Source organism: Cupressus sempervirens, chromosome 3, assembly GCF_028749045.1.
Source record: "Cupressus sempervirens isolate cs-2001-9-10 chromosome 3, ASM2874904v1, whole genome shotgun sequence".
Lineage (NCBI taxonomy): Eukaryota > Viridiplantae > Streptophyta > Pinopsida > Cupressales > Cupressaceae > Cupressus > Cupressus sempervirens.
Window position 1 is genome coordinate 9,231,151 of NC_143120.1, and position 25,702 is coordinate 9,256,852.

At 38.3% G+C, this 25,702-nt stretch overlaps 1 protein-coding gene across 2 annotated transcripts in view; it reads left to right on the plus strand.

Annotated features, from left to right (window-relative positions):
* Positions 1 to 15,268: 15,268 nt before the first annotated feature.
* Positions 15,269 to 25,702, plus strand: part of LOC149564461 (protein BCCIP homolog) — a 79,199-nt gene continuing 68,765 nt past the window's right edge. For both annotated transcript variants that reach the window (XM_089818011.1, XM_089818012.1), the window contains exons 1-5: positions 15,269 to 15,677; positions 18,593 to 18,660; positions 18,739 to 18,784; positions 18,943 to 19,076; positions 21,998 to 22,213. In XM_089818011.1, the coding sequence (XP_089674137.1) occupies positions 18,628 to 18,660; positions 18,739 to 18,784; positions 18,943 to 19,076; positions 21,998 to 22,213 (429 nt within the window). In that variant the 5' untranslated portion in view covers positions 15,269 to 15,677; positions 18,593 to 18,627. The remainder of the gene's footprint in view (positions 15,678 to 18,592; positions 18,661 to 18,738; positions 18,785 to 18,942; positions 19,077 to 21,997; positions 22,214 to 25,702) is intronic.

Genomic DNA, 25,702 nt, shown 5'->3' on the forward strand with positions numbered 1-25,702 from the left:
TTCTTTTCATTTCTATTTTTGGATCCGAAATCATAGCAAAAAAGTCTAATCTTGTTGACTAGGTCAAAATCAAAGAGTAAAAATGAGAGCATTTGTGATTAACTTGCACTTTCTTTGCATGCACTTGGTTGGAAGATAAATTGGATTTTTGAGGCAACTAACCACTTTTATTGCATATTTTTATGTTATTTCACGCTAACTTGTGGGCTAACAAGTTGTGATTGTAGGTTGCCCTCTTTGTGAAGAAAAATTGAAACATTGCATAAAAAGAACGCATGTCAAAGTTTCGAATGCACAAGGGCTACTAAGGATTGTTTGTAGGGCTACCCAATGCATAAAAACCAAATTTTTCTTATTCTTTACTTTTACATGTGTGGCACATACTAGTTGTTTATTTTTAGGCACATTAAAACTTACAATTGGGATCTTTTGGTGATAGGAGAGTATGCTCTTCACCCTTGTGGTGAATCAGAAATCTTGACTTACCATTTGGTTTCAAGAGTAAGAGGCAATTGAATCTTCTTGGCGTGTTTGGGAGAAAATGATTAGAATAGGAGAGTATGCTCTTCACCCTTATGGTGAATCATAAATCTTAACTTCCAAAAGTTGATCCACTCTTTGTGTAGTTTAGAATCCTTTAGAGGGCCTGCTCTCGGACAACCTAAGAGGAACAACCCAAGTGGGGACAAGCAGATTACCCAGCTTTTCCAACCCACTATAAACTCAAGGCTACCAAGGACACAAAACCTTGGTCGATGTAGTGTTTTTCTTCATCGAGTGTGATCGCTTATGGGATTTCAACCATAGGGAGATCACTAGGCAAGAATGCTTAAGGTACTCTTGTGGTTGCGAGATCGGTTACTCATTACAAGGTGAGGTGTCCCATAATTGGGAGCAAGAGGAACACTATGAATGAAAGCCTTATCTAAACACCCTAAGTTAGTAACTACCTTATTTTGCCACTCAACTTCTTGGTGCAAGGATTGATCCTAGTGGACTACCCGGATCACCCCAAGATTTACACTCACCATATATGTGTTCCCTTAGTTGTGCTTATGGCACTTCTATGACAAAGCTAATATCTCTTGTGGGTAACCACTTGGTGTGAGGCAAAAAAGCATCAAGTGTGGGCCAATTTGTTGAGTAATGAACCATGTTCTTTAGGTAGATATTGCTTAATGTGTTCTCGAATGTGGTATACCTATGAAAATCTTTTGAACATACACATGACGATAGTTCTAAGGAATTCTTTTAAGACCTCACATATGCTTGTATCATGCAAGGTTGATTTATCTCTTGCTTGATTGTTTGAAGAATACTACATGTGTCACTATCTTGCTTGGAAAGAAATTGCTTTTGAACATCAAACTTGCTATGCTATCAATTATTGTCAAACTTTGCCAACCAAATCAAAACATTGAGTGCAAATATTTTCTTGTGTTGCTTGCTAAGAGGAGTCCAATCATTTGAATTTTCTTTTATACATCTCTAGTTCTTGAACATGCTTAAAGTGACTCTTTGGTCTTGGTGCTCTTGGTCTTTCTATCTTCATGGTCTATGTCCACTTGCTAGTTATCTTTTTGCTAAAATGGTTGCCTTGATTTCTTGACTACACTCTTAGGTTGGAGAATTGTTCACTTGTCACCCTGCTTGCTCTATCTATTTGGCTATTTGGGTATCTTGCCTAGCTCTTGACTTGATTCATTCATGTCGTAAGTTTCTTGGACATATTGTTTGACAAGTCACTTTCATCTCTCTCTACTATCTTGGCAAGTGAACACTCTACCTCCTATAGTTTCAACATCAAGTTATCTTCTAGGCTCTTTTATGCTTGGCTTTGTATCTACCACTATGGTATCTAAACTTTGTGCTACCAAACTTCAACCGAATCTAGATGATCATGATATCCTCCATGTCACTAAAGAGTTTCAAGATCTATATGTGCAATACAAAGAACTAGAAGAGACAAATGATCTTTCTTATCTTCATCTCTCTAAGCGTATGATAGAAATAAAGTCTAAACTTGAGAAAAAGTTAGAGGAGAAGATTGCATCATTATATGAATCTTCCTTAAGGTATTTACATGCATGTGAGTCACCTTCTTTGATGTCATCCTCTTCTTCTATGTCTACCTGCTCTACTTCAAGACATCAAATGTCTTCATCTTCTAGATCTAAAGACCTCTTTAGAGAACAAGGAAGTGATACCTCCTTTGAGCCTATGCTAAAATTTCATGATGGACCTGTTTTTGACCAAGATAATGATGAAGACACGGATGCATACCATTCACTTGAGAAACAACAAAAGGACTCTAGACATACTTCTAATAGAACTTTTTCTCCCTTGGAAGATTCTTATGATGACACTTTGCAAAAACTTCTTAGCAATAAGATCATCATGTTACCTAAGTCTAGCTCATATGAAAACCCATTCTTGGATATCTATTGTGCTTATCATCAACATAATGAGCATAGTACTTTAGATTGCATTGAGCTAAAACATAAAATCCAAGATCTTATTGATAATGGAATTATTGATACCTCTAATGATTCATGTGATGATGATACTTTTCTTGAGAAAGATCATATTAATGAACCTATGTCTAGTGATGGTTTCCTTGATACCTCCACTTCTTCCAACACTCATGCATCTCCCAAAACTTCAAAGCTTTCCAACATGCCTCCATCAAATAAAGAACCTAATGCTTTCCACATTGACTACGTGTATCCTCAAGGGCTACCTCTAAAAGAAACTCAAGCTAACCTTCACTTGGCAGAAAACCTTTTCCATGCTACCAATCCTAAACATCCTCAACCTTCATGCACTACTATGCCTAATTCAAGCACTACTCCATTCACTCTTCATTCTCCCTTGTCCTTAGAAGTGGTTCCATGTCAAGAGGACTCTCAAAAAGAAAAAGCTATAAATGTCAAGAAAGATCAAGATCAACCACCCTTTCATCTCTTTCAAGATTTTTCCCCTCCATATCCTATATCTTGTCCACCTCCTAAGTATGATGAAGATACCACTTCCATTATCTCCCTTGAGCTTACTGAAAATTATGAGAAAAGTTCTCTTCATATGCTATCCAAAGCTACTTGTCAAGATCAAAGCATCCCCTCATGTTCTACTTCTCCACATCCACTTCAAAATTGTGCTCAAGCTTCAAGTGCTTCTATTAAAAATGTTGTTCCTATCAAAGGTACTCATGAGTCTATTGATGGCTTTGATCATGTTGCTCACTCTAAAGATGTTGATATCCCTTCCCACTATCCCTTTGCATCTTCTAAATCTATCCTTGGTCCTTATCCATCTAAGCTAAAGCATTCAAACCTTCCATCAATATTGGGGCCTTATGTTCCTCCATCTCCTACATTCACTCCTAGCTCATTCCCTAGCTCTCCTATAATACCTCAAGATCAACAAAGACACTCATCCTTGATGACTTTTCACCCATCTATACGTCTAAACCAATCATATCATCCTTATTCATCCACAAATCCCAAGTCCTTTGGAAGTGAGAATAAACATAAGAATCCATTGAAAAAGAAAGATCACTATGTCCCATATAATCGACATGTGAATGCTTAGGACGAGTTATTACTGGCCCACCATGCAAGCTAATGCTGTGCGCTATGCAAAGTCCTATTAGAAATGTCAACTCCATGGTAACTTGATACATGCTCCCGGGCGAGAGTTAATCCCTTCTGTGACATATTGGCCATTTCAACAATGGGCCTTTGACTTAGTAGGAAAGATTCATCCAAGCTCATTTAGCGGTCATAAATTCATCATCATAGCAACGAAGTATTTCACTAAATGGGTTGAAGTTGTACCATCATTTGCTGCTACGGGAAAACATGTTGCCCTATTTATACTAATCACATCATTTGCCGATATGGTATCCCATCCTCTATTGTTATGAATAATGGAGGGCAGTTCAAGAATAAAGACTTAAAATAGCTGTACAAAAAGTTTCGAATTAAGAAACATTGGTCCTCTATTTACTATCCCCAAGGAAATGCCCAAGCTAAGGCCTCTAATAAAACACTACTAAAAATCTTACACCGCACAGTTCACAAGTCTGGGAAAGATTGGCACTTGCAAATAAATCTGACACTTTGGGCCTATCGAACCTATATTCGTACTCCTATAGGAGCTACACCCTTTTCTCTAGTCTATGGCTCTAAGGTTGTTCTCCCGTTAGAAGTCGAGATACCTTCCTTGCGCATCTCCTTACATTGGTTAATAACCGATGAAGACCATAGAGCTATGCGAGTACAAGAATTAGAGACTCTTGATGAACGTCATAAGGCTGCTTTTGATCACATGAGGGCTTATCAGAAACACATGTCTACACAATATAACAAGAAGGTTCACCCCTGTGAGTTCCAGGTTGGTGAACTCATGCTTAGAGAGAATCCGAAGAATCAACAACATCGAGAGCAGAAAGGGAAATTTGAACCTAACTGGTTGGGTCCTTACATTATCACAGCAACATTTGGGTCTGGTGCTTACCAGTTGTCTACTTCAGAGGGTGAAGAACTTGCAGAGCCTATCAACATCCTACATTTGAAGAAGTTCTATACTTAGAGGCTTGCTGCTCAGCTATCTTGTATATATCTATGATGCTGAAAAAATCCTACAAATCAGAAAATGTCCTGAAAAAATGATCATCTTATGAAAACCTAGAAATAGGTGCTTTGATGTATCACCACAAAAATATTTATATATAAAAAAAAAAAGTCCTGAAAAAAATCTGTCAAGTGGTGAAAACCTAGAAACAAGCGCTACTTGAAACCCTCACACCTATGTCTATCAGTCTCAATCATCCACTTCGCTACACATTTCTTGGCTTGGAATTGTTTCTTGTCCTCATCTCAGGGGCATAACTACTTAGCCTATTGAGGTATTCTTGTGCATTAGGGTTTCTTTGACAACTCACAAAATAATGTTTCTCAACACTACCCCCACCCACTTTGACATCAAGTGTTTCTCAACACTTTACAGATAGTTTACCTACGGTCTCCGATGTCGCAATATTTCTCAATCAAGTCTTGAAGAAATGGCCAAGTGACTTACACACACGCACGTTAACACTTAAACGAATGAGCTATGTTGATCTTTATCTACTTTGTGTGCTGTCTATGATGATTTCTTTGCCATGTGTTCCCTCCCTAATAGTCTTTCGAGGATGTCATTGACTAGAAGACTGGGAGCATGGGACATATTTTCTTGATTTCTACTTGTGGGTATACTTTGTTTGTCTATAGTGTTGTAAGCATTTATGATTGTCCTATTCAACATGTGGACTTACAAATGTATCATCCTTGACTGTTTTGCAAGACCGCACTCAGGGTTTATTCTGACGCTTATGCCTTGATACAGGTGTAATCTTGCTAAATTAAACTTAGGGAATCTAATTGTGTAGTTATCTTGACTTACATGTCTTTGATGCTTAGATTGGATTTCCACATACCTATCTAATATCAATCATATTCATATCCTCATAGTTATACTAGTGATGGTTGTATGATCTCATGATGTCCCTAATAAACGCTCAATGATGAAATTATAAGAGTCTAAATGTTATGAGTTTCTTACTATTAAACCACTTTGCATAGTAGCTTGCATTTTAGGTTCATGTCATTTTTCTAGTTACACATTCCTACATGTGGGAAGAGCTCTCTCTCTTCATCTTTTTCATGGACATATCAGCTAGTTGCTTTTTATCTTTCGCTTCTGCATGTCTTTTCACCTTCTTAATCTTTCACTATATTTCTTTGCTATCCTGTCATCACAAGGGGTTAATCTAAAATCATCACATACGATCTATCCAAGTGTCACATTTTCACAAAAACATTTAAGTCTTTACCATCCATATGAGAGATCAAAATCAATACACATGAGCATATACACATACATGAGCTGAAAAAAAAAACTGAAACATCACATGAAAGCTAAAACATACATTTTGAGACAAGTACACAAGAATATCGATAAACCCAGTATCTCATATATATATCAAATGTGTCATGGTACATATACAAATGTGAGATCCAAAATTTGGATATATGTCTCAAAAATACATGAGGTACAAATCAAACTGACATGCCACCCTCTGCGGCTGGTGCTAGCCCTGGTGGAGGAGCCTATCTCCTATCCAGTGCTTGCACTGCACCCTCTGATCTACCCGCTCGCTCCAAATAATCAGGAAGACCCTGTCTTAGCGGTACCACACTCCTATAGGAAGCATAATAGTATGCAGCTCGTGCACCATGATGCGCTGCCTCTCACCTTGCAGTATCTCGCTCTCGACGCAGCTCATCTGCTCGTGCCCGCTCATCCATTAGCTGTTGATCTCGTACTGCAATGGTCACCTGAGCTGTCTGCAGCTCTGCCTCCAAGGCACGGATCCTCACACCCTACTCCTCTCCTCGTACTAGCTGCTCTGCAGGTGCCTCTACCCTCACCGCTCGCCGTCTCCTCAGGGGCACCTCCTCCTCTCCATCATCATCACCATCAGACTCTGATGACTCCTTTGCCTCCTGCATTGCTTGTGCTCGCATCCTCCTTCGCCCCGCTCGGGAACTCTCCCCCTCCATCTACCTACCGCCTCTCCCCCTCCCTCTCCCTCTGCCTCCTCCTCCTCCGCTGCCACCTCCACCTCCCACTCGTGCAGGTGTTGCATATGGATGTGTGAACTAAGGGAACGAGTGTCTCTACATCTCATAAAGCTACCTTAGATTAGCCCCTACATCGACCACATCTGGGCGATAATCCCAGGGAGTCGCCACTAGTGCTGTTGTATCTCAAACTACTGTTTGATAGTCCAGCATCGGTAGCCATCCCAATCCCTCATCTATTCGCATCTGGCCATAGGTAGTGGTCTCCACTAACACCACCTGCTACTCTGCAAACTGCTGCCATACGCGACTGATCACAAACCGCTCCACAATGTTTGCGCTCTGACCTACCAGCGATCTGCTATATCACATGTAGTCTAACTCCCATGAATCTGACCACTGCTGACACTCCCGGTACGGTCGCCATGTGAATGTTGTCAGCTCATCAAACATGCGTCGGTAATAGGTCACATCTCCACTATGCCTTTGTGGGATGAAACCTCTATAGAAAAAAATATAAGGTTGGCTGCGCTCTCGTGGCTGCACTCGTGGTCAGATCACAGCGATGTGCTCCCAAGCCTAGATCTACGCTAACACTACCTCGCATGCCCATGACCCACCCTCATGGTATACTATCTCATGAAGCTCGTGGTACATCTCTGCCAGTATAGCAAGCCCCCATGCCATCCTACGTGGTCAGGAGATCAAATCATATACTAGTTGACCCCATCCTAGTGGAAAGCCCTTCTGGCCTCGATCTGTCACCAGGGCCTGGGCTACCAAAGAGCATAACAAGCTGGGCAAAGGATAATCATATCTGTATTCAGTCATCAATCTCTCCCAACTTAGGTGATGGTCCAGAATGGTCACATCCTGGAAAAGCTCCTGCACTCGCGCTCGCCCCTCTGTCGGGGTCGTATCATAGTACACCTGTGCCATCACCAAACTTAACATCAGTACACCTGGCATCCAACATCGAAATGGCTAAATCAACAAACTACTAACCAAGTAACTAATCGGCTTGTCGTGGCATGGCACTCGCAGAATGCGATATACATCCTCCAAGGTAATTGATGCCTCATCGGTCGGTAAGTGAAAGGTGTTATGCTTGCTATGCCACCTCTCTGCTAGCGCAGACAGCAAACCGTGGTTTGCCCGAATATGGGGCATCCGTACAACCCAACGCAAGCCCATAGCCACTAGTGCAGTCTGCTCCTCATCGCTCAAATGCTCCACAACACACAAACCAACCACCCTGGGAGCTCTAATTTGTAATGCCAGGAATACCTCCTGTCCAAGTAAAACAAGCAATCATTAGTAATAGTCAAATGATGAAAAAATCATTAAGAAAAACAACAAAACTAGTCGTGCGACACTTTTTACATAAAGAGTGTGACACATTTTTTGAAACAGTGTCACGTGACACTTTTTCTTTAAGGAGTGCGACATTTTTATGTCGTGCAACATTTCGCACCGCGTCGTGCGACATTTGGGTATAGCCGGGGCGACACATTTTTCTGAACGGTGCGATACTTTTTTTGGAAAAAAGTGTCGTGCAACAGTTTTTCCGAGCCTGTGCGATACTTTAAAAGTATCACGTGACTTTTTTTCAAAAAACCTAAAAACATGCGAAAAAGCTCACAAAAAGCTCAAAAAAGCGACAAAAAGGTAGTTACTTACCGGCGCCCCATATCACTCTGCCCGGTTGTGCAACCGGTTGCGCTCGAAATGGTGTAGATGAAGAGGAATGTTCCTGAGCCATGAGGCTATGTGGACCACACAAAATCTCTCAAATCACAAAAAGACAAATGAATAGTGAAAATGACACTTGGACCCCTTTTATAGCCTCCAACCTCATTTTGACCTAATTTTCAAACTCCTCAAAATTGCGCAAAAATTGTACCCCTAGCCAATTTCAATGTCTTGGATCCATTTTCGGGATCGAAATTGAAATTCAAGTTCATCTTGATGGTCAAAATCACATTTTAAAATTTTACCTTCTTCTAAGCAGTTAGCTGACGGTTTGAGGTCAAATCTTTGAATCATCGCTGGGGCATCTTCAGTTCTTCATGACTTCATCATTTCTATGCTTCATATCTACTTCTATTCACCATTTCACATCTAAATCCTCTTTCTACTCGATTTGACTTAATTTTATGATTTATCTTTCACGGTCAACTTTGGTCAAACTGGGGCATTTTTATCAATTTCTCATAGTCATTCTTGGGTTCTAATCATTTATCTGTCATATCGGACATTGCTATATCTCGATTTTCTCATGTCTAGCTAAGTTTTCTGCTTCCTCTTACCTCATTTAGATTTCGATCCTGAGGGGGCAGGAATACTAGAACAACTATCTATTTCTTAGGAGCATTTGTTTGACCTTATCAGTTGCTCTTGATCTATTCGCTTTGCTAGGTGTTAGAATTCTTTTTGGATCCTAACATTATCTTCCTAGTGTTCAGTACTACCACTATCAGGCTATGCATTCAGGACTTGCTATCTATTTCTGCATTTCATTCTTCGGAATCAGACATCTATTTCTATTGCTGCCTACTTGGCTTCTGTTCTTTGACATAGTGTGTTCCCAGATCGATCACACATTAGTCAAAGAGGGGCAAATGTAATCACCTAAAAATGGTCATCTAGACTATTAGCCCCCTTCTCAGCATTTTGGCTAAATTAATTTAATCATTTACCTAGACCAAATTGCTAATAATCAATTTATTTGATTATAACCTATAGTTTGACTATGCTATCCTAAGTTCATTATTTGATTAAAAGAACATGTCCCCTTTTAATTAAATAAAAGACCTCATTCTTCTAACCCACTTAAAGTGCACACATAAAGTCCTTTTTCTATTTTACAATTAAAAGAAAAGGCTTGTGAGACTTTTGTCTTATATGACAAGTCAACTTATATTCTATTGGTTGACTTGTGTGTGCACATGGATCACACTTATTTTCGAATTCCGCCATTGATCATCCAGCATCTTCATCTTGATCTCTACCGTCCATATGACTTTAAAAGGGAGAGAGCTTTCCCCCTCAAAGGATCCATCCATCTTTTGAATATTGTTATGTTGCAGGTTTTCTAACAGGGTTCTTGGGAGCTTTGTGGAGAACTTCTCACTCCTTGTCTACATTCTCTCATTCCATCATATTAGCATAGGATCATATGAAATTCTTAGCATAGTTGCATGTTAGTTTAGCTTTCATTCTTGCAATATTCTCACATAGCTTAATAGTTGGTTTTGTAATACTCTCATTCATGCTTAGAATAGTTGCACTTTGCATATTCATTCTAGTGTAGTCTTCATATTCGCATTTGTATCCTTGAGGGATTCATTGTAGACACTTGTATTCTTGCTCTTGTCTCAAAGAACCTCCCGTTGTATGGTTTACTAGCAAGAAGCTTATCTCTAAGGCTCGGCTAAGAGCCTTCCAACTTAAAACAATACCTTCTTACACTCCGTGGATAGGAAGCTCTAAGTCGGCATTCGAACATTCCGAACTCATGGAATCATTGGGATAGAATGGTTTAGAGTGTGACACATTTCCAGTGTACACATAGAACCCATTACCAGACAATTGAAGCCAGGGCTTGACAGCTTCCCAAGCTTTCCATATGCTCTTAATAACAAAAGACCCCTGTATGTACACAGGCTCTCACATGATGAGAAGGGTTTGAAAGCCAATCCCCTTCCATGTAGGCCTGTTAATAGGGAACCCAAAAGAAATGCGATGCTAAACCAGAATCTTCCAAGCTTCATCTCTAGTAATGACACATATAACCCATTTGGCACAAAGAGAAAGGCCTTGCTTTTGTGCGGAGAGAAGGCCAAGGCCTTCAAACTCTTTGGGGAGACAACAAAAATCCCAAGCAACTCTGTGAAAACCATGATGTTTGAAACCAAAAGCCCAAATAAAATCATGGAGCAATCACTCTAATTTCAGATAGGAGGCTTAGGAAGGAGCCCAATAAAAATAATAATAAACATGAGTAGCCGAAAGAACTTTAGAGCAAATCTAATTTTTTTCGCAAAAGAAATGGGTTTAATAAGCCAACAATCAAGCTTCTTTGCAATCTAGACAAGCACAGTGTTCCACAAATTAACTGGCAAAGCTTGAAAGACAAAAGGAATACCCAGAAAGTGGAAAATCTCCTCGTGCATGACCCATTTCCATTCAAACTAGTCAAACCAAGGTGAAGCTAGCAAAAAAGATTGACGATAACAGAGCATTTTCTGCCATTGAATAGCAGAGCTAGAGGCTTGACAAAAGGTGTCCAGGCATTACAAAGCATTGGTGATGTTTTCTTCATCCTCCAAAAGAGTGAGAAAGGAATCATTAGCAAAGTGTCCATTGCCCAACTGGGAAGAGGAATCTAGCAAGGAAATGCCATGAACCAAACCAAAAGAAACATAGTGGGCTAGCAAGTAGCCAAACCCTTCAGCAGCAAGAACATATAATGTCGGAGCCAGAGGGCAACCTTGTCGAATGGAACAAAAGAGCCCAACGGCTTTAGATTGGAAGCTATTGATAGTAATACAAGCATTAACATCTCCAAAAAGCATCTCCATAGACTAAAGAAATTGGGACCGAAACCAAGAGCCTGGAGCATAGCCAAAATGAAGGCCATTCAATCCAGTCATAGGCTTTGGCAAAATCAATTAAAAAAAAATACGAACAACTAATTGGATTTGCGAGCCCATTCCATGCCTTCCCAGACAACAATGATGTTGTCAAGAATATACCTGGACTTGATAAAGCCAGTTTGCTTTGGCCGTACAATTAAAGGAAGGAGATGGAAAATTTTAAGAGAAATTGCCTTAGCAATGATCTTATAAGACACATTAAGTAGGGTAATGGGATGCCAGTTATAAATATCCTTAGGATCGCCAGTTTTAGGTATGAATTTGATGTTTCCTTTGTTGATAATAGCTCCTACACTTTTAGAATGATAGGCTTGAAGATAAACTTTGTATAGTCGGGACCAATAGACTCCCAGAGGTGTTTGTAAAATTCACAAGGAAATCCATCACACCTGGGGGACTTGTCATTAGCCATGGAAAAAATTGCCTCCTTGAAGTCTTCGATGGTGAGAAGATGCTCATAGAAAGCACATTGCTTGACTGCTAGGTAGTTTGGAGTAACAAAAACACACTTTTTGAGGGCTTCCTCCTGAGCAACCGAATTTCCCTACGAAGAAAACACATGTTTGTAATGGTGAACAAAATCTTGTAGGATGCCAAGGAGATTAGAAAGAATAGAAGTGCCTTTTCTTTTTTTTTTTGAATCCCAAAATTGGTATGATGGACTCGAAGAGCTTGGAAGAACTCCTTCGAAGCCTTGTCACCAACCTCCAATCAATGGAGGTGAGCTTTGATTTGGGCTCCTCGAGCAACATAATTATCCACAACCTATTTGTCATAACAAAGTTTGGCAAGCTTAATTTACAAATCAACATCAAAAGGGTTAAGGGTGAGAGCCTCAAAAGCTTTCTTGAGAGTCATGGTAGTGGACTCATAAGATTGCCGTTTGAAAACTGCCAACTGCTGCCCATAGATGTGTAGAAGTCTAGCAGTTTTGGTAATAGCATCATTCCACCACTGAATCCACCCTGTCTAAGAATATGGTTGTGGTTCCAAATTTCAGACATGTAGGATATGAGCAATAGTGGAAGCATGCATCAGCATTGATGTATTGAGGAAAAATTGAGTCCTGACAACCCGCTAGACAGTTGTGTGCCATGAAATGGAAAAATAAATGGGATAGTGGTTTGATAATGTTACATTTGGCAAAGGAATGATAGGTAAATCTTGATCCTCAAAAAAGGAGAAGAAGGATTGTGCAGTAATCATGGCACGATTGAGACATTTTAAAATGCGATTAGAGCTAGCTCAAAATTTGGACCAAGTGTGCCAAACCCCACTATGTTGGTGGTAGTTAGTATTGGGATAAAAAAGGCCCAATTTATTACACATGTAGTACCAGGCTTCCCTTTCCCCAACTATCCAGCAAAAAGGCAAAATGTCATCTTTGTCAGAGGCCGGCTCAACCATATTGAAGTCACTACACATAACCCAAGTAGTTGGAGGCAAGTTGTTAGCTGTCCAACCCCACAATTGAGATCTTTCTATAGCATCATTGGAAGCATAAACATTAACTACTCCAAAAGAATGATTGTTGATAGAAAGAAAAAGCCAAATTATTCTATGCATGGGGTTAGAACCATGCGAAATAATAGTAGAATGAAGACGAGGTGACAAAAGAGTAACTACACCACCCCTACCAGATTCGTGTTGAGAGGAAAACATAATGCCATCTAGCCAAATGATGCAACATGCATAAGAAAGCATGAAACTAGAGATTTTAACTTCTTGCATACAAAGAAAATCTAAATTACCAAGTCTATGGTGGGTATCCCTGACATAGCACTTTTTGGAGAGGTCTGTAAGACCTCGCACGTTCCATGATAAAAAATTCATGAAAATTCATCCCTGTCTTCCTTGTCCTTGAGAGAGGAGTAACTATTCTACAAGAAAGTTGAAACTTGGTTAAAGCCAGAAGGAAAATCCTATGGGTTGATAGCCTGTCGTTTCTCCTCTAGTTTTTTAGCACATCCAAGAGGACTGCGAGAACACTACACATTCTCAGTCATAATGGAGGAAGCAACAAAATGAGTGCAAATCACAACTGAGGTGTTAGCCCTTGCGACCGCCTTGATCCCCTGAGAACTACTAGGGTTTGAAACTTGTGAAACACCAAGGATTGGTTCCAGAAAAATAGTTTGCAATCCTACAATGACTGGGGTTTGTGCCCTTGTTGAAATATGAGGAATGGAAATGATAGTCGCATATGACTATTTAGGAGCCAATAGAGCCTTGCCCTTGCACCCAACAGTGGTCCATTCTTCTTTTTGCTTCCCTTTTGCTAGTTTGACAAGGGCCTCTATAGGTGAGGGTTTAACCCTAGGCACAACCAAAGGGCAATCCTTAATCTTGTGTTCTGCTAACTGGCACCTATAACAAGTGTTGGGCAGGTTCAAATAAAGCACCTTCTGAGAGAAGGTTTGAGAACCAATTTGTATCTCCACAAAATCCTTGAGATCCTTGCAGAGATCAACCTCAATGCATACACGATTCTGAGGACAAGCATTCAATTTTTTTTTTATGTTCCTTTGTAATAACTTTGCTAAGAGTATTGGTAGTGGACTCAATAAAAGGCCAACACGGCAAGGGTAAAATTGGGAACTCAACCCAATGTGATCTTTGAGTTTCCTTGCATACGACTTTCTGTCTGAGCTTTCCTTCTGTATTTACCACCTGTCAAACCACATTTACTATTTTTAGGCTAGTTTACAATGGCCTTGACCAATGGTGACCCAATTGTTGATACTACTAGTGTTCATGCTTCTGCTTCGGAAAGCCATGGCACCTCCATTGAACATACATCCTCACAAATTCGTCCTGAAGGTCTTCATGAGGTAATCTTGATATTATCCTTCCTTTGCAAGAATTTGATGCTGCTTGTGATTGGTAAACCTTAATAGGGTATTTTGTGAGTAGGACTCCTTCTGAAGCCATGTTCTGAGAATGGCTTAACAAGAGCTGGACTCCTCATGGAGTCCGCCTTCTCAAATCATTTTAGATTTATCTATTTTTAAATTCTATAGGAACATGCTTAAATTTTTCCATTTTTGATTATTGAATTATTATATTCTCAACACTGGCAAAAATCTTTGAATGCCTTTTTAAAATTCTAAATATTTATACATTATCTAATTTTTTGGGGTCGATGTTGTACATCAAATTCAAGCCTTATAATTTCTTCTGAACGGTAGCTATTATTTTTGGAAATTCATCGTATTCAATCTCCATAAGTTTTAAGGATGATACTTATACAACTCGAGCCTCATCATCAATTTGTATGCACAGTGTTGTGTTTGGAAAAAAATAAAAATAATTGCTACCCTGTTTTGGATTGCTAGCCACTATGGAGCTAGAGAACATATAATCCAACATTCAAGATTTATACTTGTATAAAAGACATAATGGTAGGTAATTATGAAACCCTAGCATGCTTAAACACAACACACGATCCTTGTAGCACTAAAAAACTCAATCATGATTAGGCTTCCCAAAAATCAACAAGAATTCAAACAACTACAATTACACCGCAAATACCATGAATGAGCAAAGAACATGAAAATAATGCTTTCCTTTTATTCTTGACAAATACAATGAATGAGCTATTAAAGAACATGAACATAACTCTTTCCTTTGTTTTTCCCATTAGGCAGGACTCGAGCTGTTATACAACTCTTGTTTAATTAAACAAAACAATCACTTAGTTCACAATAAATATACAATTCTCATGCAACAAAGTGGTAACTTTTTAATAATTTAAAATAATTGAATTGAATTGAATTATTTTCTAATTTGATTTGTATTTTTTTTTTTAATAATTTAAAGTAATTGAATTGAATTATTTTCCCACAAATATTTGTGACTACTCCCATACGAAAACACTAGCCGTCAACCCATTAAATTATGAAATCTTCTCAAGCCATTTTTAACTCTCCGTCTTAGTGATTCACTTTACCAGTTCATAAAGCTCGAGAACACTAATATCCCAGTGCTTCCCGAGAGAGAGTACCGAGAAGAATTTTTTTAAAAACTTGTACCGATCCAGGAGCTTTGCTTTACCCAAAGAAAACCTAGAACAGCTGCGGACGCTACAGAGTAGAAAACTAATATAGACGACCGCGACGAGTTCGAAAACAACAGTAGTCAGAATGATTTCAGCGAGAAAAGGCTGCGATCCTGTAGGGATAAAAATCAGAATAAATATGAAGAGAACAGGCTACTAGAAAACTGAAAAGCAAATAAAAATTCTGGGTACTAGCTTGTGTTGTATCACAACAGTCGTAGAAAACCACTGCCCAATCAACTTCCCCATCCAGGCAGTAGCTGAAAACAATCATTTCTTACAGTCTTAACATCGATTTCAAATTGTCAACTTCGATTTCTTTTGCGGAGGATAAAGGTTATAATTCTCTCTTTGATTTCCACTATTGATTCAATTTTATTTTTGAGTTCGTTGAAGATTTTTTCTGGTTAGGGCTGTTTGATGAGTTGTACTCGGAGATTTTACTTGCAGAAAAGTTTATGGTAATGTTTCTCTCGTAAAGATTAAAATTTGTGAGGCTTTTTTGGGCTAGTATATAGCTTATGGTTGTACTTTTAAAGATTTAATTTTTGTATAGCTCTTGCAGGACTATTTTTTGCATATGGATTTTATATCGTGAAACGGTCTTCTTAGGTTAGGCAAATTATCTTTTTCAGTGGGTTCGGCGTTGGATTTGTCCCTTTTCTTTTGCAGGATAAGTATTTAGTAGACGTAATATTTGAAAATTTTCTGGGTCGTTAATAATATTGTTTTTTATTGGTCATAGAAACAACCATTACATCCTTGTATCAGAATATTTGAGACCCAAAAAATCTGAGACTACCTAACACGGAAGACTTCTGTACCCAAAAACCTCACAAAATAGTATGCTCCGCATTCCCCACCGTCTCACAACCACTGTCGATCAATTTCACCCTCGCTCTGTTTACTCATATTGCCATTACCAAAAAAATCATATCACTAAAGCATTACTTCTATCCGTGATTCATTGACGTAACCTGCTGCATAAAGTTTCAGACAAAACCATAGCTGCACAGAAAGCTTAATTCCCCTGAATTCCTACACAGTCAAGAGCTATGGAGGAAACCTAAAACAGAGTCTACCCAAAAACATCCTACCATTGATGCAGGAGCATCTTGCATGGGAAAATTATTGGCAAAAAAAAAAAAAAAAAAATTGAAAAAAAAAAAGCTCAAGGGAGAAGCTTGAGGAGTAGAAGCTCAAGGAGAAGCTCGAGGAGTGGAAGCTCAAGGAGAAGTTTGATATCATCTTGTGGGTGTTGTAAGGATCTTCAAGTATAATAAAATTTCTTGTGAAGCATTTTTTTTTTTCTCTTGGTCTCCATATTGTTGCTTTCTTGATTGTGAGTGGGTAAGGGTGGTGTGGCCCTATATCAAGTGGTATCAGAGCAGGAGTTCCTAAGTGTACAAGCAGATCGCCGAAGTGTGAGGCAGTTTGTACCAGGACCTTGGTTGGGTAAAGTTTATCAGAGCTTATGGATTGCAGATCCGTTGTCCTAGACTTGTGATGTGGTTCCTGATTGTTCGTGCAAGGTGACAGGTTGCGATCTGACTTGCAAACAATTTGGTTGTCACAAGGAGCGTGGGAAGGATTTGTTGCAGAGGGTTTACGAAGATCTTGGAAGATGGCTCCAAGAGGATTGGACCCTAAGATGATTGCCAAAATCCATGATATAGTGGAGAGGAATTTTTCTAAGATGATTTCTCGGTTGGATGATAGATTGGCTGATCAAGTTAAGGAGGTTCGTGAGAGAAGATGGCATCACAAGGTTGAGGTGGAAGAGGATAGTTTTGCTGATCAGTTTGTGGAGCCTGATGTAGAACCTGCAGAGCAACTAGAGGTTGTTGCTGAAGATATTCCTAATGTTATTGATGTTGGGATTGAGGTTGGTTTTCATGATCAATTGGTTGAATCTGACATGGAGATTATGGAGCACTTGGAGGTGGATGATCCAGTTGTTGGAGGTGAGTTATGTATTGCAGAGCATCTTGTTGAGAGCAATGAGGTTGCTGGTGTTGAGATTTTGGCATGTGTTGATAGAGATCTACATGTGGCTGTTGATGTGGGGTTTGTTGCTATGGGTGTGAATTCACTAGTTGCTGATGTGAATGGGAGTTTGGTAATGAAGCATTATGTTCGGTTCGTTTCTGAGGGTGAGCATGCTGATTGGATGGTTGAGATGCTAGTGTTTGATAGAGTAATGCAGATGTGGAAGATTTGCATGGTAGTTTTGTTGTCCCTGTTGAGGTGGAAACCTTTGGTGAAGATGAAGATGGTGGTAGATCTTTCTTTTGACGTCAAAGTGTGGGACACACTTTTGTATCTACCGGGGGAGTCTGATGCAGGAGCATCTTGCATGGAAAAATTATTGGCAAAAAAAAAAAAAAAAAAATTGAAAAAAAAAAAGCTCAAGGGAGAAGCTTGAGGAGTAGAAGCTCAAGGAGAAGCTCGAGGAGTGGAAGCTCAAGGAGAAGTTTGATATCATCTTGTGGGTGTTGTAAGGATCTTCAAGTATAATAAAATTTCTTGTGAAGCATTTTTTTTTTTCTCTTGGTCTCCATATTGTTGCTTTCTTGATTGTGAGTGGGTAAGGGTGGTGTGGCCCTATATCAACCATCCTTGCAGTAGACATAGCCCAGCTTATACACATTGCGGTCAAAAGTATGTTGCACGAAAAATAGACTTTAACGAAACCATAATAAAAAACAAGGACACAGACCTGTGGCCTAAGCTCCTTCATGCTTGTATTTTAATGAATCTGCCCTCCTTCCTCTAGAACGTGTCTTCTTTGGGATTTGGCGAGCTTGCCCTGCTGGAATTATTGCCATCTGAACCTCAGCTTCCTTCATCCTTCTGAAGGTTTTCAAACCTTACCATCCTGAATGTACCTTGTCTCTTCTTTGTTCACTGCCAAAGCGAACTGGCCACCACAAGAAAGGGATTAGCCCTTTCAAATGTCTAAATTATGTTTGAATGATATGCCAATGGAAACCAATTCATATAATGTTGACTCATAATTTTAATTTTTGTTTAGGTGGTATATTGTGTGGGCTTAGAATTGGGAGAAAATGGATTCTTAATTGCCATAGGATTGACAGGCCAAGTTTGTATAGAAAATAATGCAAAATAATTGACCTCTGATGTGGGTGCAGAGTTGTGTAAAAGGTGTAATCTGTTTTGATAGTTTCCATTAAACATCTCAGATTACATGTTTCACTTCAACAGTATTGATGACAATTTAATTATTACAGGCTGCCTCATAGTACTTATTCATCTCGTTTGTGGAATGGGGAAGTCAAACAAGAATGGTAATGCCGAGGTGAGTTCCTGCATATGAAGATTGTTAATTTGTTTTTCCTAGCATCTTTAGTGGTATGACTCTCTTCCCATGTTTCAGGTTGCTCTGTCTGTTACAACTGCTGCATCAAAGAAGGGAAAGAAAGGTGTGCTGTATTAATATGTGACAAAGTATATTTATTTGTGTTGCATGTGGTTGTGCTTCTGAGAGATACCTCTTTTTTAGACATAAAAGACAGAATTGGCTGTCAATTATGGTGCCATTGGTTTTACCTTTTTAATACATTTTGTCTGCTTGTTACAGGTAAGAGAGAACCAGATGCTGAACTGGTAGGACAATTGCTGCCGAAGAGATTGAAATCGTCAAGCAAAGCTCCTCTTATGAAGAAATTTGAGACATCTTCATCTGAGGATAGTGATTCTCAGCCCGAAGAAGAGGTAACACATGCAAATTATGTTATTGGTCCTCGTTATCATTTATCAGTGAAAGTTCTATGACTGAATTACTTGTTAGTTGAATATTGTGCACAGTCACTACTATATCATATAACATCAGTCCAGGCATTAATGCATTTTACACAACATCACGGCAACATTAATTTGTTTATTTCTCAAATTATGATGATAGAATGGCATCAGTTTATTGCATGATTTCTTACAGTAACTACCGTTAAAATAAATAAGGGATTTTTGGTTATATCTTATTCATTAGTTGTCGCAAGGTCACAAACATTTAGCAAACACATATTTTCTGATGCCTTCCTGACGCAGAAGTAAGGTGGCTAAGGGGCAGCTGATACCATATTTCACGAAACAAAGAAAACACACTTTCTCAAATTCCAAGGCAATTAATTACATTTAACAAGATATTTCTACAAGGTTGAGTCTCTGAATCATCATGACTGTAGGAACTTGCATACCTATATCAGTTATGGACTTCCATCAAACCCCACTTTGAACTCTTACAAATCTAAGTTTTCTTTCACAATGACACTATGCTTCCATAGGCTACAGATGCCAAAAATGGCTCAATTTTTCACTAGGTTTAAACCGACTTTGAGAACACCTTAGATCGAGTAAACATAAAATGTACAGACCCTTGATACACCTAAAAAACACTGGTTACTCCAATGATATGTTTTCCCCACACAGAGGCCTAGACTTCAGTAGCCCTCCATATTGACACATCTGGTCATAACTTTTGAGGAAGACGTGATATCAACAAGATAACAACCTATTGGGCACCCTTTTGGAAGTCACAATACATTTCAAAAATGATCATAGGGTTTCTTTGGAACACCTAACCCTATAATTGATTGGTAACGTACCGTCTAGGCCCAATTAGCCCTCTTTTCCAAAGTAACTAGTGAATGTTTGATTCCAAACCTCCAAATTACACTCCAATGGCTAGGGAAGGTTGCATATAGTCTGAATCGACAACTTTAATCATCAGGAATGATCATTCCCTCCACATTCTACAAAACGCTCATTTCTGGTTCCTTTAACTCACAAAGTTCGCGTGGGATATTCTGTTAGGGATGCCTATTTCCGATTTTTTTCTGAAATAAATGTTTCTCTGTTAACTTTAAATTATGGTATCTTGCAGTTTGTTTTGGGGTATCCTGCTCATTTGAATCAGTTTGGAGGGTTTGACGGTTTTTCGTTAAATGTTTTGCATTTGTTCACAATGTGTTGTGTCTACATGGAAGGGCAGTTCTCTTATCCCACATCAAGTCGGACATTTTGTGATGATTTTTGGTCAGCGGTTTTGCATATCTGGGAGGGTTAATGACAGGCTCATCTTATTAACAGAGTTAGTGACAGGCTCTTGTCTGTTGTTGTAGACCATTCTGAAAAAGGGGACAACTATCTCTATTATTTTGGCCACTCTTGGTCGTTGACATTCTGCAGATCCAATGAGGGTCTCAACAACAACATAATGTTTTGAAGAATTTATGCCTAGAAAGCATATTATATGTCTTTTGCAAGATAGTTGACAATGACCAAAAAGGGAGGGTATTAGAAAATTGTAATTTTTTTTAATGGTCACCTTAGTTAGTGTTTAGTTTATTAGGTAGTTTCTATTTCCATCTTTACGCGATTGTTTTATAATAGAAACATCATCTTTGTAAATCGATATAAGGAGCTTTTGTCTCCTCTGTTTAGTACAACATCCACATTTATCTCATGCTAAGAGATTCTAACAAATAAGGATGTATTTGAACTTTTCTTTTGAACTGTGTGACAAAAGTTTTGTTTTCCTTAAGAGTATCATATCAGACTAGGATTCAAGGTTCCTTGATAAATTTTGGCATACCATTGGGATGGGATGGATACCCAATTGAGGAGAAGCACATCCTAAATTTTTTTTAAAGGTAGTGGAACAACTTCCTACTCTGATCTTGAGAGGAGGGTAATACAAAAAAACTCAGATCTTTACAACAGTTATATAAATTAAACAGAAATAAATATAAATGCCATTTATATCACAAAATGATTTATGCGGGGAACATCTTTTTGAGAGAACCCACCACCCCCTCCACTCCAAAAGTTGCTCAATATAATTGTTGAAATCAACAAGATTACAATATACTCACAGAGAATGTTTTCCACAGGAGTATCACCAACTAGAGATCCAGAGGCAATTCGACAACTATCAAACTCTCACACACAAATCAACAGTGTAATTCGTAATACAATGCAATCATAAATTAAAGTTTTCTTTAAGGCAAGCCAAGCCAATGTAACCTCTGTTCTCAGATTTGTGACCTAATGATGATCCATCTAGATTTACAATAATAAAATAATTTCGAAGTGTTGTATTCAAGTCCTTGTCAGGGCATGCAACCCCTTGATCTTGTCATGGGGTCATGCCCTCCAGACCATGCTTGGCACCCCCTATGCTTAGTATATTAACCTGTTATAATTGGAAGGTTGAGAGACCATTTTCCTCACAGAACAGATTGACAATTTTATAGTAGATATAACACTGGTTTACTTGCTCAGAGATTCTAATATTAATCAGGGTAGGAGGTAGTTATTTTGGGACAAAATATGAAAAACCAGTTACTCATGCTACTGCTTTATTGCAAAACTAGAAATTCATCTTGGCTCAGATGCCAAGGTTTGAAATTCTGCTGTTGTTCATGCTTCTATTTTTAAGAAGGGAAAATAAGATCAAATTACAGCAATATCATTAATATGCTCATATACTGATATTCATGGACAAAATCTAAACTTTCTCCCACTATGCATAATTTGAAAATTTTGAGTATCTTGTAGTGCATACACTTTTAAGTTCTTTTCACAATTTGTACAATTTTATACATCATTAATTAATCACTGCTTTAAATTTGCAGGATGTTGTTTATGCAGATTTTGAGTTCTTTGACCCCAAACAGGATGATTTCCATGGGGTAAAAAATCTACTGAAGACATACTGTGATGGGATTGAGTGGGATTTAAGTGGTTTTGTTGACATGATTTTGGCTCAGACAACGGTTGGCACTGTCATCAAGACAGATGAAGATAGCCTCTTTGGTGTTATCACGGCTATTAACCTAGCAAGATATAAGGTTAGTTGGTTTTACATGGATCCACGGCCTGTTTATTTTTGGCTTCTCATTGCTACTTGTTTAGAACATAATTATGTCTGTTAAATTTGTTTTTTTCTCTGAGGGTGCGCATAGTAGCTTTTCGTGTCAGATTGTATCATTATCCACTTTGTAAATTTCTGTATGCAATCTCTTCTTTTCTTTATTAACTACTCCATCCTGATGGCTTTTCATGACTAGAAATCAATTTGGTTGATATGTGTTCCTGCTTGTGGTAGAGCTGGGTGGTGAATAAAGCAGGGGGAATACAATATGGCTTAAAGACAATAAGCTGTAGCTCCTAGTCTTTTTTAAATTCTGAATGCATTAATCAAATCAGTCAAGTTCTTGATCTTTCTCTGTTACTGGACCTTCCGTTATATCTAACAAGGTATCTCTATTGGCTCCTTCAGCTTGAATATAAGAGTCATATTTCAACTGTATCTGAATTGTTGCACTGAGAGTAGCATAATCAGGGCTTCATGTCAGAGTACTTAAGTCTAGATTCAGATGCTTATAGCAGAGTCTTCAACCAGATCTAATCCAATTGCTGCAAAGGAGCAAACAATGAGATTAAACCACTTTAATATAATTTCCGCGGAACTTAAAATGCACTTTAATAAATCACCAAAGCTTCTAAGGGCAATGAGACAATGAATTATGTATTTTATAATACCATTAGATAATATCAAACTCCTTTTTTCTGCTCTCAAATTCCTGTAATTCCAGAAGCTGCTAGACTGCCTGTTACTAAAAAATTAACTATAAACTGAAAAGAATGGTAGTTTTTAATAAATTATCTCATCACAACCATCCATATAAAACTGTTAACATCCCTTCATTGCCTACCCTGCATCAATATCAAATCGATAAACGACCTAAAGAAGTCCATCTTCAAAATAAGCAACTGCCTGTGCTTTGAAGAACTTTGCCTTAAAAACTAAGCATCTTTTGCCCTTTTGATTTACTTACCAAAGAATAACTTCATCAAACTATTTTAAGTTTTATTACAAACTTTTATCCTTTTAACACCATTGGTTTCTTAATAATTTTAGACCAGTTTATGAATCTTATCCCTTTTATTGTAGCCAATCTAAAGATGGAGCCTTTATTGCATCCGAATCTACAATCAGTTCATTGTGCTTTTAGTCTAGTAAATTTAAAGATGGAACCTTTATTGCATTAGAATCTATAATGCCTTTGGTTTTGAACTCTCATTATAGTTTCTCAATTCTTGTCTTGAATATTAATTATGGCATTTTTCGCAAATGTTCTGTATTCTATTAACCAGCAACCATCCCTGACTAATCCTTTTGAAACATGAGATTACAGATAAATTTTATGATACTGTTGGATTACTCTGACTGCATGAGTTTGATACTGTAATGTCCCCTCTTGTATAGCTGTAAGCAATTAAATAAATTTACTAGCCTATGTACATCTCTCATAGGCTAAGTATTTAAACAAAGGCACTCGGTTGTATTTTAAATTCTTGGTAAAAAGCTTTACCGCTGAAGTGAGTTTCTTTTAATTTACTTATTTATTCAAGTGGGGTTGAGTGAAGTTTTCAAGATTTATAAGAAAGCGCACCTATACTAGCCTTAGACGTCAAGTTAGGGGTTTGAAGATGAGGTCTCGGCTTTTCCAGCTGTGTGCTTTCTTTTTCTCCTATAAAGTCAGTGATATAGGGAGGAAGAAGGCATTCTGTTTTGGGATTATTTTCTTATGATATTTGTCTCCTCAAACAGCTTAAGCTTACAGGACGAAACCAATGTAACCGACCTTGGATGCAACCCCAAGGTATTCATTTGGAATTCGCAGAAACTTAAACACCTTTAGTGTCAGATACACAATCTGGACAAATCTAAGTAGAAGTGTTGCAGACTAGAAGTTTTCTCTGGGTGATAATCTGAAATATTTATGTCATTGGGACAACTGCAAAAGGCCGAGTAAGGAAACACAGCAGCTACTATTAATAAGAAGGACGACTAAAAATTGGTTCTGAAATCTCAGGTTTTTCCCAGACCAGCAATTATGTAATCAGGTCAGTACTTGCCTGATATCTGTCAATTGTTCATGGATAATAAGAATCTCAAGGAAATAATAAATAGCCTATTCTATCTGCTTATAACACCTATAATTAGTGGGGTTCAATTTGTTGATTACCTGCAAGTTTATGATTAGATTTTTCGGACAAAATTTCTATTTTCTATAGAAAGGATATTTCAGATATATTATGCCTTATTATGTAGAATGACGTGTAATCCTGATGGCATAAATTTTACACCTGTGTAGAAACATTTTCTCATTTTGTCCACCTTAGTATAAGACATAAATCCCATCCCCTCTTCATCGTTGTCATCTTACAAATTTGTTATCCAACTCAATTCCACATTATGAAGCCCTGGTGAGCTTTGGACATGTGCACACCACAGAGATGTCTGTGCAGTGCGCCCTCGTCTGTGAATTTGAAGACTTGCAGAGGACCGTTTGAGCATTACAAACCTGCCACCCCTCAGTTGTAATGCCTGTCAATTTTTCATGGATAATAAGAATCTCAAGGAAATAATAAATAGCCTATTCTATCTGCTTATAACACCTATAATTAGTGGGGTTCAATTTGTTGATTATATGCACAATAAAATACAAAGTTAGGAGTAACCTGCAAGTTTATGATAAGATTTTTTGGACAAAATTTCTATTTTCTATAGAAAGGATATTTCAGATATATTATGCCTTGTTATGTAGAATGACATGTAATCGTAATGGCATAAATTTTACACCCGTGTAGAAACATTTTCTCATTTTGTCCACCTTAGTATAAGACATAAATCCCATCCCCTCTTCATTGTTGTCATCTTACCAATTTGTTATGCAACTCAATTCCACATTATGAAGCCCTGGTGAGCTTTGTATGTGCACACCACAGAAATGTCTGTGCAGTGCGCTCTTGACTGTGAATTTGAAGACTTGCAGAGGACCGTTTGAGCATTACAAACCTGCCACCCCTCAGTTGTAATACCCATGATGATGGCTTTCTGCGTGGGGTTCCATCCGGGTTGTTCAAAAACCTTCCTTTGCATGCATCTCATCTCTGTCTCGCTTTGTGGCTACTCATTTTTGATCTTCTTGAGCATTCTTGCAGTTCATTTCCGGCTTCTTGGCCACTATCTCATCACTTCATACCTCCATTTTGCATCCATGTCTTCATGTAATTGCAGGTTTTTCGCTGTTGGTGAATTTGGCTTCACGTCTCACACATTCAAGCTTGCAACTCTCATTTTGAAAATCCACTCCATATCCTGATGTAGTGGCATCCCAACTTGGGAGATATAATGATATTAGTTAAATTTCAAAATTTAATTATGCGATATTGGAAAATAAGGATTTCACAATGTTACACTTAAATTCAGAAAAGGATAACATGAACAGTCATAAGAAGTTGAGAAGGCACCATATGTGCCCAAATCA